This window comes from Leucoraja erinacea, chromosome 7 (genome assembly GCF_028641065.1).
Source record: "Leucoraja erinacea ecotype New England chromosome 7, Leri_hhj_1, whole genome shotgun sequence".
NCBI classification, from domain to species: domain Eukaryota; kingdom Metazoa; phylum Chordata; class Chondrichthyes; order Rajiformes; family Rajidae; genus Leucoraja; species Leucoraja erinaceus.
The window spans coordinates 10,819,590-10,834,478 of record NC_073383.1 but is presented as its reverse complement, the minus strand read 5'-3'; the positions used below and the strand labels follow the sequence as shown (position 1 = coordinate 10,834,478).

General features: G+C 42.0%; 1 protein-coding gene across 3 annotated transcripts in view; it reads right to left on the bottom strand.

The window, feature by feature from the left end:
• Positions 1-14,889, bottom strand: part of myo1b (myosin IB) — a 259,411-nt gene that overhangs the window by 116,534 nt on the left and 127,988 nt on the right. For all 3 annotated transcript variants that reach the window (XM_055637781.1, XM_055637782.1, XM_055637783.1), the window contains exons 5-7: positions 12,347-12,451; positions 10,811-10,857; positions 9,605-9,668 (exon numbers count right to left, since the gene is read on the bottom strand). In XM_055637781.1, the coding sequence (XP_055493756.1) occupies positions 9,605-9,668; positions 10,811-10,857; positions 12,347-12,451 (216 nt within the window). The remainder of the gene's footprint in view (positions 1-9,604; positions 9,669-10,810; positions 10,858-12,346; positions 12,452-14,889) is intronic.

Genomic DNA, 14,889 nt, shown 5'->3' with positions numbered 1-14,889 from the left:
GCGCTCCAAAGAATAAAGCCCTAACTAGTTCAACCTTTCTCTGTAACTTAGTTGCTGAAACCCAGGCAACATTCTAGTAAATCTTCTCTGTACTCTCTCTATTTTGTTGGTCCAGACCCCCGCGTCCATTTGCCGTCGTGTCCGTTCGGTATCTTGGCTGTTCGGCGTGATGTTCGTTCGGCATCTTGGCTTTGGCTTCTGTAGCTTGTTTCTGGTATGCACCAGTGATCTCAGCTGAGGTAGAAATAAGTTTTTCACAACTGAAGCATATTACGTCTGACAGATGGCATATTTTAACACCAGGTAATTTGAAAAAAATGCTAGTAATTATGTGCAACCGGCCAACCTTGGTCATTTAATGTATACCTTTATATTATCATTTTTAACTATATTTTGGTGGTTGAAATACATCCTTTTATGCCTATTTTTGGTCAAAAATGCCCCTTTCGTCCCTTTTTTGTAATTTTATTATGCCTATTTGCCTGCCTATTCCAGTTTTTTAGTGCCTAATCCTGGCTCTACATATTACCATTGATTCTTTTGCCAATTAACTTACATTTCTATCCTTTGGGTTTTGGTGCTTAAGATACTGGAGAAAGTTTTGCTTTAATTTACAGCATCTGCATCCTTTACAATATAAAACATCTCCTATGAAATCTGCTCTTCCCCTTCTCTTTTCAAAGAAAAACAAAACTCTACTTTAAGCAGTCTAAGCCTCAACATGAATCCCTGAGATTTATAACCACTCTGGTAATACCTGTCGTGTCCATTTCACATCCATCCTAAACTTGATGCCTAGAATGGACACAATACTCCTGCTGGGGCTAAACTTGTGCTTTAAGTAGGATTTTAATCTCCTGACTTTATGCTTCTACTTTTAAACCCCAGTTCCCATATTTGTATTAATTGATTTGATCTGCAACATATAAAGATTGTGTACAAACACTTTTGTCTCTCTGTTTTTATGTGCAATTTAATAGTAAATGCTTTAGTATATGTTGCATTGTCATATTTTTCTGATCAAAATATGCCTTGCACTTCTCCGCACTGAATTCCTATATTCCATTCCTTTTTTCATCTCTTGGTCTCAACTGCTACCTTCTTCAATATTTATTGTACTTCCAAGTATCATGTTGTCTGTAAACTTTGAAATTCTACCCTGTAACACCAGAGTCCAATTCACCAATGTATTTCAAAAGAAGTGTTGACACTTATAATGGACCTTGGGGAAAAGAATTTACCTCACCAGTCCATAAAAAATACATTTTCATCACAATTCTTTGTTTATGATCCCTTTACCACAAGGACATATATGGGAATTTAAATTTGACCAGTTTTGAAGGACATGCAAGCCACAATCTGTTTTGTCCCACACTCCAAAGACATACAGGTTTGTCGATTAATTGGTTTGGTGTAAATGTAACTTGCCCCTAGTGTGTGTAGGAGAGTGTTAATGTGTGGGAATCGCTGGACTGTGCGGACTCAGTGAGCCGAAGGCCCTGGTTCCATGTTGAATCCCTAAACTAAACTAAACATATAATTCTTAATAATATAGCTGACATTAATAAATTTAACAACAGGCTGCCTCAGGTGAAGGTAGACAAAAAATGCTGGAGTGGGACAGGCAGCATCTAAGGAGAGAAGGAATAGGTGACATTTCGTGTCGAGACCCTTCTTCAGACTGATGTCCGGGGGGACAAAGAAAGGAAGTAAGCAGAGACAGCAGGACTAAGAGCTTTTACTCAGAGCTCCTGTTGATTTGGAAGCAACAGCAAGCAAGATAAAACACTGATTGGCTCTAGCCCAAGTGGGAGGAGAGTTAGAAGTGAGTCAGAGGGGGAAAACAGTTGAAAACTGAGGAATTTAGTTTGTAAATTGGTAAATTAGGCAATTTATCAGTCAATATGAGCAAGACGGCTCTTAGGGAGCGGCAGTGAGGGAAGTGCCTTGTGAGAAATGTATGAGTCTTTGGCTCGAGAGTCTTCGGCGAGGAGGCTGAGGAGAGGAGGCTACGCAAAACACTGGAGAGCGAGAGACGAAAGCAGGAGATGTCAGGCAAGCTGATTCAGTGTGATGCTTGCAGTATGTGGGAGGTCAAGGACACTGCTGGTGCCTCTGGCTGCTACAAGTGTGAGAAGTGCATCCAGGTACAGCTCCTGAAGGACCGTGTTGGGGAACTGGAGAAGCAAGTGGATGATTTCAGGTTCGTCCGAGAAACTGAGTCGTTCCTCGACAAGTCCTACAGGAAGATTGTTAAGGTACTGGAAGAGAGAAGGTGGGTGACGGTGAGAAAGGGAGGGAAGCATGGAATGCAAACGTCCCGGGTGTTGTACCTCGTGTGAACAGGTTCACCCACTTAGAAGCTGTCGGCAGACTGGCTTGCGAAGCAAATAGGGCTGATGAGCTAAAACCAAAGAGGCCAATGTCAGGCAATGCCATTGTAGTGGGAGACTCCATTGTGAGAGGTACGGACAGGGGTTTCTGCGGCAACAGACGGGATACGAGGATGGTGTGCTGCCTTCCCGGTGCCAGGATCCAGGATGTCACGGACAGAGTGCAGAAAATTCTCAAGGGCGAAGGTGAACATCCGGAAGTGGTAGTGCATGTCAGCACAAACGATGTCGGAAAGAAGGGGATGAATATTCTGCAGCGTGACTTTAGGGAGCTCAGAAAAATGTTGAAAAGCAGGACCTCCAGGGTTATTACCTCCGGTTTGCTTCCAGTTCCCCGTGCTGGCGAGTGCAGGAACAGGGAGATACGGGACCTGAATGTGAGGCTGAGGAACTGGTGCATGGGGCAGGGATTTAGATTCTTAGATCACTGGGATCTGTTTTGGAGTAAGGGGGAACTGTACAAAAGGGACGGATTGCATCTTAACAGGTGTGGGACCAGCATTCTGGCAGGTAGGTTTGCCACTGCTACACGGGTGGTTTTAAACTGAATAAGGGGGGTGGGGTGTCAAATGGGATAGTCAAGGATGGAATTAAAGGGAAAGGGTTTCTTAAATGTGTGAGCCGAGAGACAGAGGGGTGTAAAATGAGGGTAGAAGAAATAGGTAGCAAGGTGAAAAGTAAAAGTGGCAGGCAGACAAATCCAGGGCAAAAATCAAAAAGGGCCACTTTTTAACATAATTGTATAAGGTGTAAGAGTGTTGGAAAAACAAGCCTGAAGGCTTTGTGTCTCAATGCAAGGAGCATTCGTAATAAGGTGGATGAGTTGAATGTGCAGATAGCTATTAATGACTATGATATAGTTGGGATCACGGAGACATGGCTCCAGGGTGACCAAGGCTGGGAGCTGAACATCCAGGGATATTCAATATTCAAGAGGGATAGACAGAAAGGAAAAGGAGGTGGGGTAGTGTTGCTGGTTGGAGAGGAGATTAACGCAATAGAAAGGAAGGACATTAGCTTGGAGGATGTGGAATCGATATAGGGTAGAGCTGCAAAACACTAAGGGGCAGAAAATACTAGTGGGAGTTGTGTACAGGCCACCTAACAGTAGTAGTGGAGTTGGGGATGGCATCAAACAGGAAATTAGAAATGCGTGCAACAAAGGTAAAACAGTTACAATGGGTGACTTCAATCTACATATAGATTGGGTGAATCAAATTGGCAGGGGTGCTGAGGAAGAGGATTTCTTGGAATGTATGCGGGATAGTTTTCTAAACCAACATGTACAGGAACCAATGAGAGAGCAGGCTATTCTAGATTGGGTATTGAGTAATGAGGAAGGGTTAGTTAGCAGTCTTGTTGTGCGTGGCCCCTTGGGCAAGAGTGACCATAATATGGTTGAGTTCTTCATTAGGATGGAGAGTGACATTGTTAATTCAGAAACAAGGGTCCTGAACTTAAAGAAAGGTAACTTTGAGGGTATGAGATGTGAATTGGCCAAGATAGACTGGCAATTGATTCTTAAAGGGTTGACGTTGGATATGTAATGGGAGGCATTTAAAGACTGCATGGATGAACTACAACAATTATTCATCCCAGTTTGGCAAAAGAATAAATCAGGGAAGGTAGTGCATCTGTGGATAACAAGGGAAATCAGGGATAGTATCAAAACAAAAGATGAAGCATACAAATTAGCCAGAAAAAGCAGCCTACCAGAGGACTGGGAGAAATTTGAAGTCCAGCAGAGGAGGACAAAGGGCTTAATTAGGAAAGGGAAAATAGATTATGAAAGAAAACTGGCAGGGAACATAAAAACTGACTGCAAAAGCTTTTATAGATATGTGAAGAGAAAAAGATTAGTTAAAACAAATCTAGGTCCCTTGCCGTCAGAAACAGGTGAATTGATCATTGGGAAGAAAGACATGGCAGACCAATTGAATAACTACTTTGGTTCTGTCTTCACTAAGGAAGACATAAATAATCTGCCGGAAATAGCAGGGGACCGGTGGTCAAATGAGATGGAGGAACTGAGTGAAATCCAGGCTAGCCGGGAAGTGGTGTTAGGTAAATTGAATGGATTAAAGGCCGATAAATCCCGAAAGCCAGATAGGCTGCATCCCAGAGTAGTTAAGTAGCTGCAGAAATAGTGGATGCATTAGTGATAATTTTTCAAAAAGCTTTAGATTCTGGAGTAATTCCTGAGGATTGGAGGGTAGCTAATGTAACCCCACTTTTTAAAAAGGGAGGGAGAGAGAAAACGGGGAATTACAGACCAGTGAGTCTAACATCGGTAGTGGGGAAACTGCTAGAGGCAGTTATTAAAGATGGGATAGCAGCACATTTGGAAAGTGGTGAAATCATTGGGCAAAGTCAGCATGGATTTATGAAAGGTAAATCATGTCTGACGAATCTTATAGAATTTTTCGAGGATGTAACTAGTAGATTGGATAAGGGAGAACCAGTGGATGTGTTATATCTGGACTTTCAGAAGGCTTTCGACAAGGTCCCACGTAAGAGATTAGTATACAAACTTAAAGCACACGGTATTGGGGATTCAGTATTGATGTGGATAGAGAACTGGCTGGCAGACAGGAAGCAAAGAGTATGAGTAAACGGGTCCTTTTCACAATGGCAGGCAGTGACTAGTGGGGTACCGCGAGGCTCAGTGCTGGGACCCCAGCTATTTACAATATATATTAATGATTTGGACGAGGGAATTAAAACCGAGATGAGAAGAACTTTTTTCACACAGAGAGTGGTGAATCTCTGGAACTCTCTGCCACAGAGGGTAGTTGAGGCCAGTTCATTGGCTATATTTAAGAGGGAGTTAGATGTGGCCCTTGTGGCTAAGGGGATCAGGGGGTATGGAGAGAAGGCAGGTACGGGATACTGAGTTGGATGATCAGCCATGATCATATTGAATGGCGGTGCAGGCTCGAAGGGCCGAATGGCCTACTCCTGCACCTAATTTCTATGTTTCTATGTTTCTAATTGAATGCAACATCTCCAAGTTTGCGGGATGACACGAAGCTGGGGGGCAGCGTTAGCTGTGAGGAGGATGTTAGGAGGCTGCAAGGTGACTTGGATAGGCTGGGAGAGTGGGCAAATGCATGGCAGATGCATGGCAGATGCAGTATAATGTGGATAAATGTGAGGTTATCCACTTTGTGGGAAAAAACAGGAAAGTAGACTATTATCTGAATAGTGGCCGATTGGGAAAAGGGGAGATGCAACGAGATCTGGGTGTCATGGTACACCAGTCATTGAAAGTAGGCATGCAGGTGCAGCAGGCAATGAAGAAAGCGAATGGTATGTTAGCATTCATAGCAAAAGGATTTGAGTATAGGAGCAGGGAGGCTTCTACTGCAGTTGTACAGGGTCTTGGTGAGACCACACCTGGAGTATTGCGTACAGTTTTGGTCTCCTAATCTGAGGAAAGACATTCTTGCCATAGAGGGAGTACAGATAAGGTTCACCAGACTGATTCCTGGGATGTCAGGACTTTCATATGAAGAAAGACTGGATAGACTTGGCTTGTACTCGCTAGAATTTAGAAGATTGAGGGGGGATCTTATAGAAACGTACAAAATTCTTAAGGGATTGGACAGGCTAGATGCAGGAAGATTGTTCCCGATGTTGGGGAAGTCCAGAACAAGAGGTCACAGTTTAAGGATAAGGGGGAAATCTTTTGAGGACCGAGATAAGAAAAACATTTTTCACACAGAGTGTGGTGAATCTCTGGAATTCTCTGCCACAGAAGGTAGTTGAGGCCAGTTCATTGGCTATATTTAAGAGGGAGTTAGATGTGGCCCTTGTGGCTAAAGGGTTCAGGGGGTATGAAGAGAAGGCATGTGCAGGATACTGAGTTGGATGATCAGCCATGATCATATTGAATGGCGGTGGAGGCTCAAAGGGCCTAATGGCCTACTCCTGCACCTAATTTTTATGTTTCTACGTTTCTATGACTAGTGGGAGAGCTGGGAAGGGGGAGGGGAAGGAGTGAGAAAGCAGGGGCTATCTAAAATTAAAGAAGTCAACGTTAATACCGCTAGGGTGCAAACTACCCAAGCGAAATATGAGGTGCTAGTCCTCCAATTTACGCTGGGCCTCACTCTGGCAATGGAGGAGGCCCAGGACAGATAGGTCAGATTGGGAATGGGAGGGGGAGTTGAAGTGCTGAGCAACCGGGTGATCAGATTGGGTAACACAGACTGAGCGGAGGGTTCAGCGAAGCGATCGCCGAGCCTGCGCTTGGTCTCGCTACTGACTGTTTTAAGGAGGACACTGCTGTCAGCACGGACAGTGTGTCTCTTGATAGGATTTGCCAAATGGACATCAATAAGAATGTATTCTTGTAGCAGTCAGCCCATCAATCCCGCTGTTCTCCCAAACGCTGGTCTGAAGAAGGGTCTCGACCCGAAACGTCACGCAATCCTTCTCTCTCTTGAGATGCTGCCTGACCCGCTGTGTTACTCCAGCATTTTGTGTCTATCTTCGATTTAAAACAGCATCTGCAGTTCCTTCCTGCTCATTTGTGTGTACAGCTCTACTTAATTCAGGAGTTCAAAACCTAAAGAGGTTGTGTAATCAGTTCAAGAACCAAACGTGTGATGAAAATCGCAACATTGTGACCAACTACTAACTGAAGGGATATTGGAAGTGGATGCATTAAATGACCAGGGATGGGGAACAAACTATTTATTGAAATGGAACATTCTTTGAGGTCTGTCGAACAAGTACGATGGGCTTAATCAATACTTTATGCTGTATCATTCTATAGTTTCCAGTGTTACCAGCCATCTGATACTAGAATACTTCCTTCTAAAACAGACTGCTTTTTGGACAGAAGAACTTCAATGTTCTAAAGTCCATGGTCACGCACCTCAGGAGATAGTTACCTGGCATGAGCAGAATGATGACAATCTATGCAAGTCTGGACTGTTCCCAGCGGGCCACAATCAAACGTGTTCTTATATGCCCCACTGCAGTCTTTCTGAGAGTTGCATGCCGCAGTCTAAATTGCTTCATGTAATTCTATATAACAACAATTCAAATGGGAAGCATCGGACTTCTTTTACTGTGTAGTGTCCAAAGTTAATCACACCATTGTGATAAACCTTTCAGCTGATCTAGGTTATTTGCTTCCGATTATATCTGTTGAAAACATCTTTGAACTCATTGAACTAAGCAAGTCCAGTCAGCACAATGTGTTCTAGGAATGGGCATTCTGCTCATGAAAACTGTGCTCCTGGAACCAGTGTGTACAACAACATCAAAATATTTGGATCCAGTCCACAAAAAACTAAATGTCTTACTAATCAAAATGGAAATATATTAGTAGTATTTAGTTCATGAGCATTAAGTGAACACTATGCATCGGATATCTTTTTAAAATCTTCAGTGTGATTAGAGTATAAGAAGGAACTACAGATGCTGGTTTAAACCAGTGACAGAGGACACTAAATGCTGGAGTAACTCAGCGGGACCGGCAGCATCTCTGGAGAGAAGGAATGGGTGGCATTTCAGGTTGAGACCCTACTTATCTTTTCACACTTCTAATAAGTCAGCACACACACACACACACACACACACACACACACACACACACACACACACACACACACACACACACACACACACACACACACACACACACACACACACACACACACACACACACACACACACACACACACACACACACACACACACACACACACACACACACACACACACACACACACACACACACACACACACACACACACACACACACACACATTGCTAGTAATATTATTAGAGGAAGTATAAAAAGCTACTATTAATTCAGACCTTAATTGTTTCTGTCAACAGCTGGATTAAAGGTTTCTCTCTGCATCTCGGTACAGGTGACTATAATCCACCAATATCAATAATCTCGACCCAAACCGTCACCCATTCCTTCTATCCAGAGATGTTGCCTGTCCCACTGAGTTTCCTCCAGCATTTTGTATCTTCAATAGTAACATCAAATGTCACATGGCTCACTGAGGTTATTGTTCTATAGGAACATCTCCCCACTTGTTCAGTGGCTCAAGAGAATTATTAATCTTTACTTTTGTTGAAAGTATTGTGTAAGTGCAGACTGTTCAGAGGGACATATTCGGCAATGGACATCAAGTGCTGCTGGAAGTTCATCGACTCGGTAAAAGACGCTGTTTGGTCTCTATTGACCTCCAAACAGAGTGAGGTGTCTATCGCGGAATGTTGCCGACTGGCCCATTCCAGGCTGCAGCTCATGCTGAGGGACACACTGAAGCCAATGCCAAGGCTCAGTGGAGGAGGACCTAGGGACCTTGTGCAGTGGGACATTGTTGGGGGAACAGGGTCTGGTGGAGATAACCTCACTCAAGGGAAGGGATATTACCCCAGGGGCCACATGAGTGGCAAAGGTGCTTGGATTAAGAATAGTTAGTGAGCACTACCAGATATAACACTAATAAATGTATAGACCCTGAGATAAGCGGAAGAGTTTTTGGCACTGTCCTTGTTTTGCATTTATGTTTTATTCTGGAAAAAAAAAATCATTTTTGGAATAAAATAAATCGAGCAGATTCTTCACAATCACATTGCACTGCAACCACCATCTAAAGATCTTTACCTCTTGTGCCACTTCAATGCGGAGCCTGTTCTTAATTCAAGATGGTTAGATCTTGAGGACAAGCACTTCCTATGCCATTTTCTTCAAATGCTCCTGATATGAATGACCACATTATTCACGTCCACCATTCATTTGGAGACACCAAAGTGTCAAGGTAAACAAGAATGGTACCAGCAAATGTTTCAATCAAAGTGGCAAACATTCACTATATAAGGATATTCCAGCCAAAGAACTTCAGAGTAGAGACTGTACCAAAACTGAAAGGAGGAAGGAGAATCCGAGCAATACAAGATCCTTAGATCATTCCCTCTGGGGAAGTGCGAGCTTGTGTGTGAGATGTATTCCTGGTAAACATCTTTAAACCCATTGCTCTTCAATCTGTTGATGAAGTTCTGCTCACAAATACCATTTGTTATGGACATCTATAAGAGATCTGCGTTTTCCATTACTTCATTCCTGTACATGACAATGCCGCCCTTCACAGCATTTGAATCTCACCAACTGAAAACCTCCTCAAAACATGAGATACTTGCAGATTAATAATGCTTTACTATTTGAGTGTGTTACTTACAGTTGCTGATAACACCACCGAGTGGGTCGCCTTTAAAATCAAACTCGATATCCATGTACTTTCCCTATGAAGTAGAAATATTTAATTGAAATCTGGGATGGTTGATAGAACAGAAAGTTAGAGTCCAACAAATATCATGGGTTGATGTTAGTGTCGGGAACAGAACAAAAATACCATTATTCAGAAATATAATTTACAGTCATTTAAATTGTGTTTTTAATTCTAAATTGCAATTTCTGTTAAATTGGAAGATTTCATACAAATTAAGACAATAGTCAAAATTTTTGTTTGCAAGTGCCAACATTGTGTAAAGTAAGTTCAGGATTTGCTGCAGAATCTCGCAGAGGTGCTGTGGTGGTAACTTCGCCTCTTTACATTCAGCGCAACTCAAGAGAGAATTAAGGGCCTGTCCCACTTGGGGATTTTTTTTGGCGACTGCCGGCGTCATATCCGTGTCGCCAAAAGATATTAAACATTTCAAAATAAGGCGGTGACAAAAAAATTGTTGCGACACTTGAAAAAACAGCGCCTGTCATACGTCATCATGCCGTGTCACCGCTGCATCACGCCGCAAATTTTTCGGTGAACTGATATGTCAGCCAATGATGCCGGCAATCGCCAAAAAAATTGCCAAGTGGGACGGGCCCTTAAGATATAGCTCTTAGGGCTATATGAATCAAGGGATATGGGGAGAATGCAGGAACTGTATACTGATTTTGGATGATCAGCCATGATCATATTGAATGGTGGTGCTAGCTCGAAAGCCGAATGGCCTACTCCTGTACCTACTGTCTATGTTTCTATGGTTGTCATAGCTCAGGGGAGTATGATGGCAAGATACAGGCTAGTAACACACAGTTTGAAAAATCAAAGCTGGCATTTGAACCAGCTTCTTTGGAAAGACATGCATATCTTATCAAACAATGCTATCAAACATAGCAAGAAATATTCATGTAGCACAAACTAAAACTTGCAAAAGATGAAATGGAAGATCTGGCACAGGCATGGAATACTTTTCCAAACTCACATGCCACAGAATTAACCTAAACATGTCTACAATTGACTTTGGAGATTGAAATCATGCAGAATTTATTCGCTTCAGAAATGAAAACAAAATATTTTTTGATGTAAAAAAATGCTGAATGCTTTCTGATGTAAAAGCCAAGATAACGTTCTCGACTTACAATCCATATAAGAATTACTTACAAATCTGGATGAATTGTCATTCCTTACAGTTTTGGCATTTCCAAAGGCTGGTGGGAAAGAAAACAAGAAGCAGTAACAAATTAACCTTATATCTTCACCTCTGTACCAAGAAATAATAAAAGGAGCCAACCATTTACAATTCATTGTTAAAATCCCGCTCAGAGATTCTTCTAAATATCATTCATTTCTTTTGTATTTGATCAGTTGGAAACATAATTCACATTCTTCTATAATTCAAGACCACAGAAAGAAAAACTAACAATAGAATAAATGTTGTTCCATTCTAAGGAATGGAACAAGTACTTTATCTGTACTAAATACAGGAAGCAGGCACACATCTAGAGATATTCTGTGCAGAGGTATACTGTGTATAGCATTACCTTGATTTGCTACCTTTATTCAACATAACATTTTTTTAAATTACCATAATGTTTTGTTCATAATGGGTCTTTCTGCAGCATGATCTGTGATGTGTTAATGTTTAAGAAAGAACTGCAGATGCTGGAAAAATCGAAGGTAGACAAAAATGCTGGAGAAACTCAGCGGGTGAGACAGCATCTATGGCACGAATAGGTGATGTTTTGGGTCGAGACCCTTCTTCAGACTTCATTTTGTGTTAATGTTTATCACCTTAAAATCTGTGCTGATACTAGAAATCCTAAAAAAATAGCAACCCCGCTATTAAAATTGGATAGATCAAAATACATGTGAAAATTAGCATGTTAAAATATGAATCGATTCCAATATCCGCCCAACATAGCTTAGCGCCTGTAGAATAGCTTCTTGTTAATAATTAATTTCAGGTGGTTGGTGGGATTTAGTAATAGTAAATGCCATTGAATTTCAAATAGAGCAGCTGAAACTCTTTCTGTTGGGGATGATCTTTTTTCTTGATGATATTTTTATAATTTGAGTGTATTGCAGATGAGGCCCGTCATTTATCTCACCATGTCTCAACGTTGTCTTATGATATGCAGCAAATATCTCTTGTGGAATGTAGGCTTCAGTGAGTGAGAGGTTATGCATTTTCTTTACCACTGTGCGACTGTCAGTAAATACTCATTCTTTTGACTTGTATTGGAGGGAAGATCCTGATACAGTTGAAGACCTAGAGAATTGTCCTGATCAACACCTGCAGCAATGACGTGGCGCTGAGCTGCTAGATATCCAACAGCCCACAGCCATCTTCATTGTATCACTTTCGCTCTAGATCTCAGAGACCAAGTGTATTTGTTTTTGTGTTGCCACTCTTGATCAAACACTGCTTAGATATCAAGGGCAGTCACTTGTACCGTATCTTAACCTCTTTTGTTTATGTTTGGACCAAGATTGCAATGACGTCCCCTATTCCTTTTCTCTAGAGATGCTGCCTGACCATCTCCAGAGATGCTACTCCAGCACTTTGTGTCTTTGGTGTAAGCCAGCATTTGCAGTTCCTTCCTACACATTATCTGATTGTATTACTTTATACTTGCCCCCATAACAATGGTCTTATCTGCTCAAGCAAGACAACGTGTAAAATACGCTTGAACTTACCCTCCAGCACAGGGTTTGACTGTAGCAGCTGTTCCTTGACTTGATTGACCTCTGCTCCCTTGCCACACACCGCAGCAACATAGGACATAACCAACTTGCTTGCCTCTGGAAAGATTAAGCATTCGTTTAGTAACGTGACACATAGTCTATCTAATACCATGTATACCGTACAAACCAGCATGTGCTGTTCCTTCCGACACATATGTTTTCCCCTGCCAGGAAAATCCAGCATTTCATTAAAAGGGGCGGGAAGTAGAATAAGATTTTATGTTGGAAATCAAAATTTGCTTGAAAATATGTAGGTATCTTTAGCAACGCTTAATAATGCTGTCAATAGTAACAAAATCTAACTGTTTCTATCAATTTCACCCCAGTTTCAACCTTCCTTGTCATTTTTGTCAATCATACACACACACACACACACACACACACACACACACACACACGCACACACACACACACACACACACACTAGAAACACCTTGAAGAAACTGGCTACCAGCCATTGAAGAAGCAGTGACATATTTTAGATTTGATTTCAATCGTATTTTGGTGGTTATGAGATCAACTGCTTGATTTTTTCTGTATCCTATTAATTTCCAGAATCAAGATGAAGAAACTTGAATGCTGAAAATCTAAAGTAGGAACAGATTGTGTCAAATGTTCTCGACCAGTAATTGAAAGTTTTGGGTGTGATACTGGAGTCCATGCCATATTTATCCCTCCATCAGAGTTTTAATGCAGATTGTGTGGTCAGTATTGCAGTAATTTCCAGGAGAGCTTGCAGCATACTAATTGTCTGCCATGTTTCCTTCAGTACATTAACAACGTTTCAACATATACCCGTATTACTTCAAAGTCCTTTGGGACACTGATCAAGGCTCACATTGCACCATTGCTTCACTTTGCAATGCTTTCGCATATATTTTTGAATGTTCTTTCCAATTATTCTAAACTTGCGAATTAACATGTTAGAAGCAGCAAATAATTGATTAGAAATTACTCGAGAGAGTGGCAGAGATTAAATCAAACGTTACTTCATGTGCCATGTATTATGTCACTTCAATTTAACTTTAGTTCATTAAAAATTAGAGTTGATTCCATATTGTCGTTTCGGAGGTAAAGATCTTGTGATAGGCAGATGAGCGATTTCAAACAAGATTAGATGGAAATATATAAAGAGGAAGAAGATTAAACTTTATTGCTTTCCATCACAGTGAGGAGCGTGGGGAATCCGCTGTGGTGGATGTTTATATTAACTTTCATGTAGTTGTGCGTCTTGGTGCTTTTTGTTTAGTATGGCTGTATGGTAATTCAAATTTCACTGTACCTTAATTGGTACACGTGACAATAAACTGACCTTGAAACCATGAAATATATTGCGTAGTTTGCAATTCAATGGTATGAACATTGCATACTCCATCTTCAAGTATTACCCCCTCTACTCACTCCATCTGCAATCCCATGGTCTCTCGTTTCCGTTTTATCTCCCCTGTTTACCCTTCCCCACCACGTCGACGTCTACACACGTCCCTCCCTCCGGCTTTACTTTTCACATTTACATCTCCTCACCTTATCCTTACACCCTTATATCTTCTTTTCACCTCTGGCCTTTGTCACTTATTCCACTAACCTGCCTATTCAACATCCCCTTGTCTGTATGCACCTATCACTTGCCTGGCTTTGTCCTGCCCCCACGTCTCTCCTCAACCTCCCCCACCAACTGCAGTCTGAACAAGAGCCCTGACCTCCAACGTAGCCTGCACATTCCCTCCCCAGACCCATTGAGTTCCTCCACCACTTTGTGTTTTGCTCAAGATTCCAGCATTTTTATTTTTAGAGACACAGCGCGGAAACAGGCCCTTCGGCCCACTGAATCCGCGCTGACCAGCTATCCCTGCATAGTAACTATCTTACACACACTAGGGACAATTTACACTTATACCAAGCCAATTAACCTACAAACCTGTACGTCTTTGTAGTGTGGGAAGAAACCGAAGATCTCGGAGAAAGCCCACGCGGTCACAGGTAGAACATACAAACCACGTACAGACAGCACTCATAGTCGGGATCGAACCCGGATCTCCGGCACTGCAAGCGCTGTAAGGCAGCAACTCTACCGCTGCGCCACTGTTCCGCCCTATGTTTCTTGTGCCTCCATTGGGTTGGAATATGCTCGGCTATGACAACTGTTTTGTGCTGAACGGCCAGCATTTACCTCAGTATGTGCCAGAAAGGACATGGCTTGCTCATATATTGGCCACAACCTGCCTGCAATTACACAGCTGTGTTCCAACAATGGACTCAATGGAATGTTCTGAAGAAGGTTCCCGACTCAAAACGTCACCTGTTCTGGAGAACTATATATTCTCCAGAGACGCTGAGTTACTCCAGTATTTTCCGCCTATCTTTGGTTTGAACCAGCATCTGCATTTCTTTTGTATTACATTTTATCAGATCAGACCTGGACAGGAGAACCCTGTCTTCTCAATGGAATGAAGAGGAATGGCTACATGGGATAAAGGTATGAACCATAAACATTT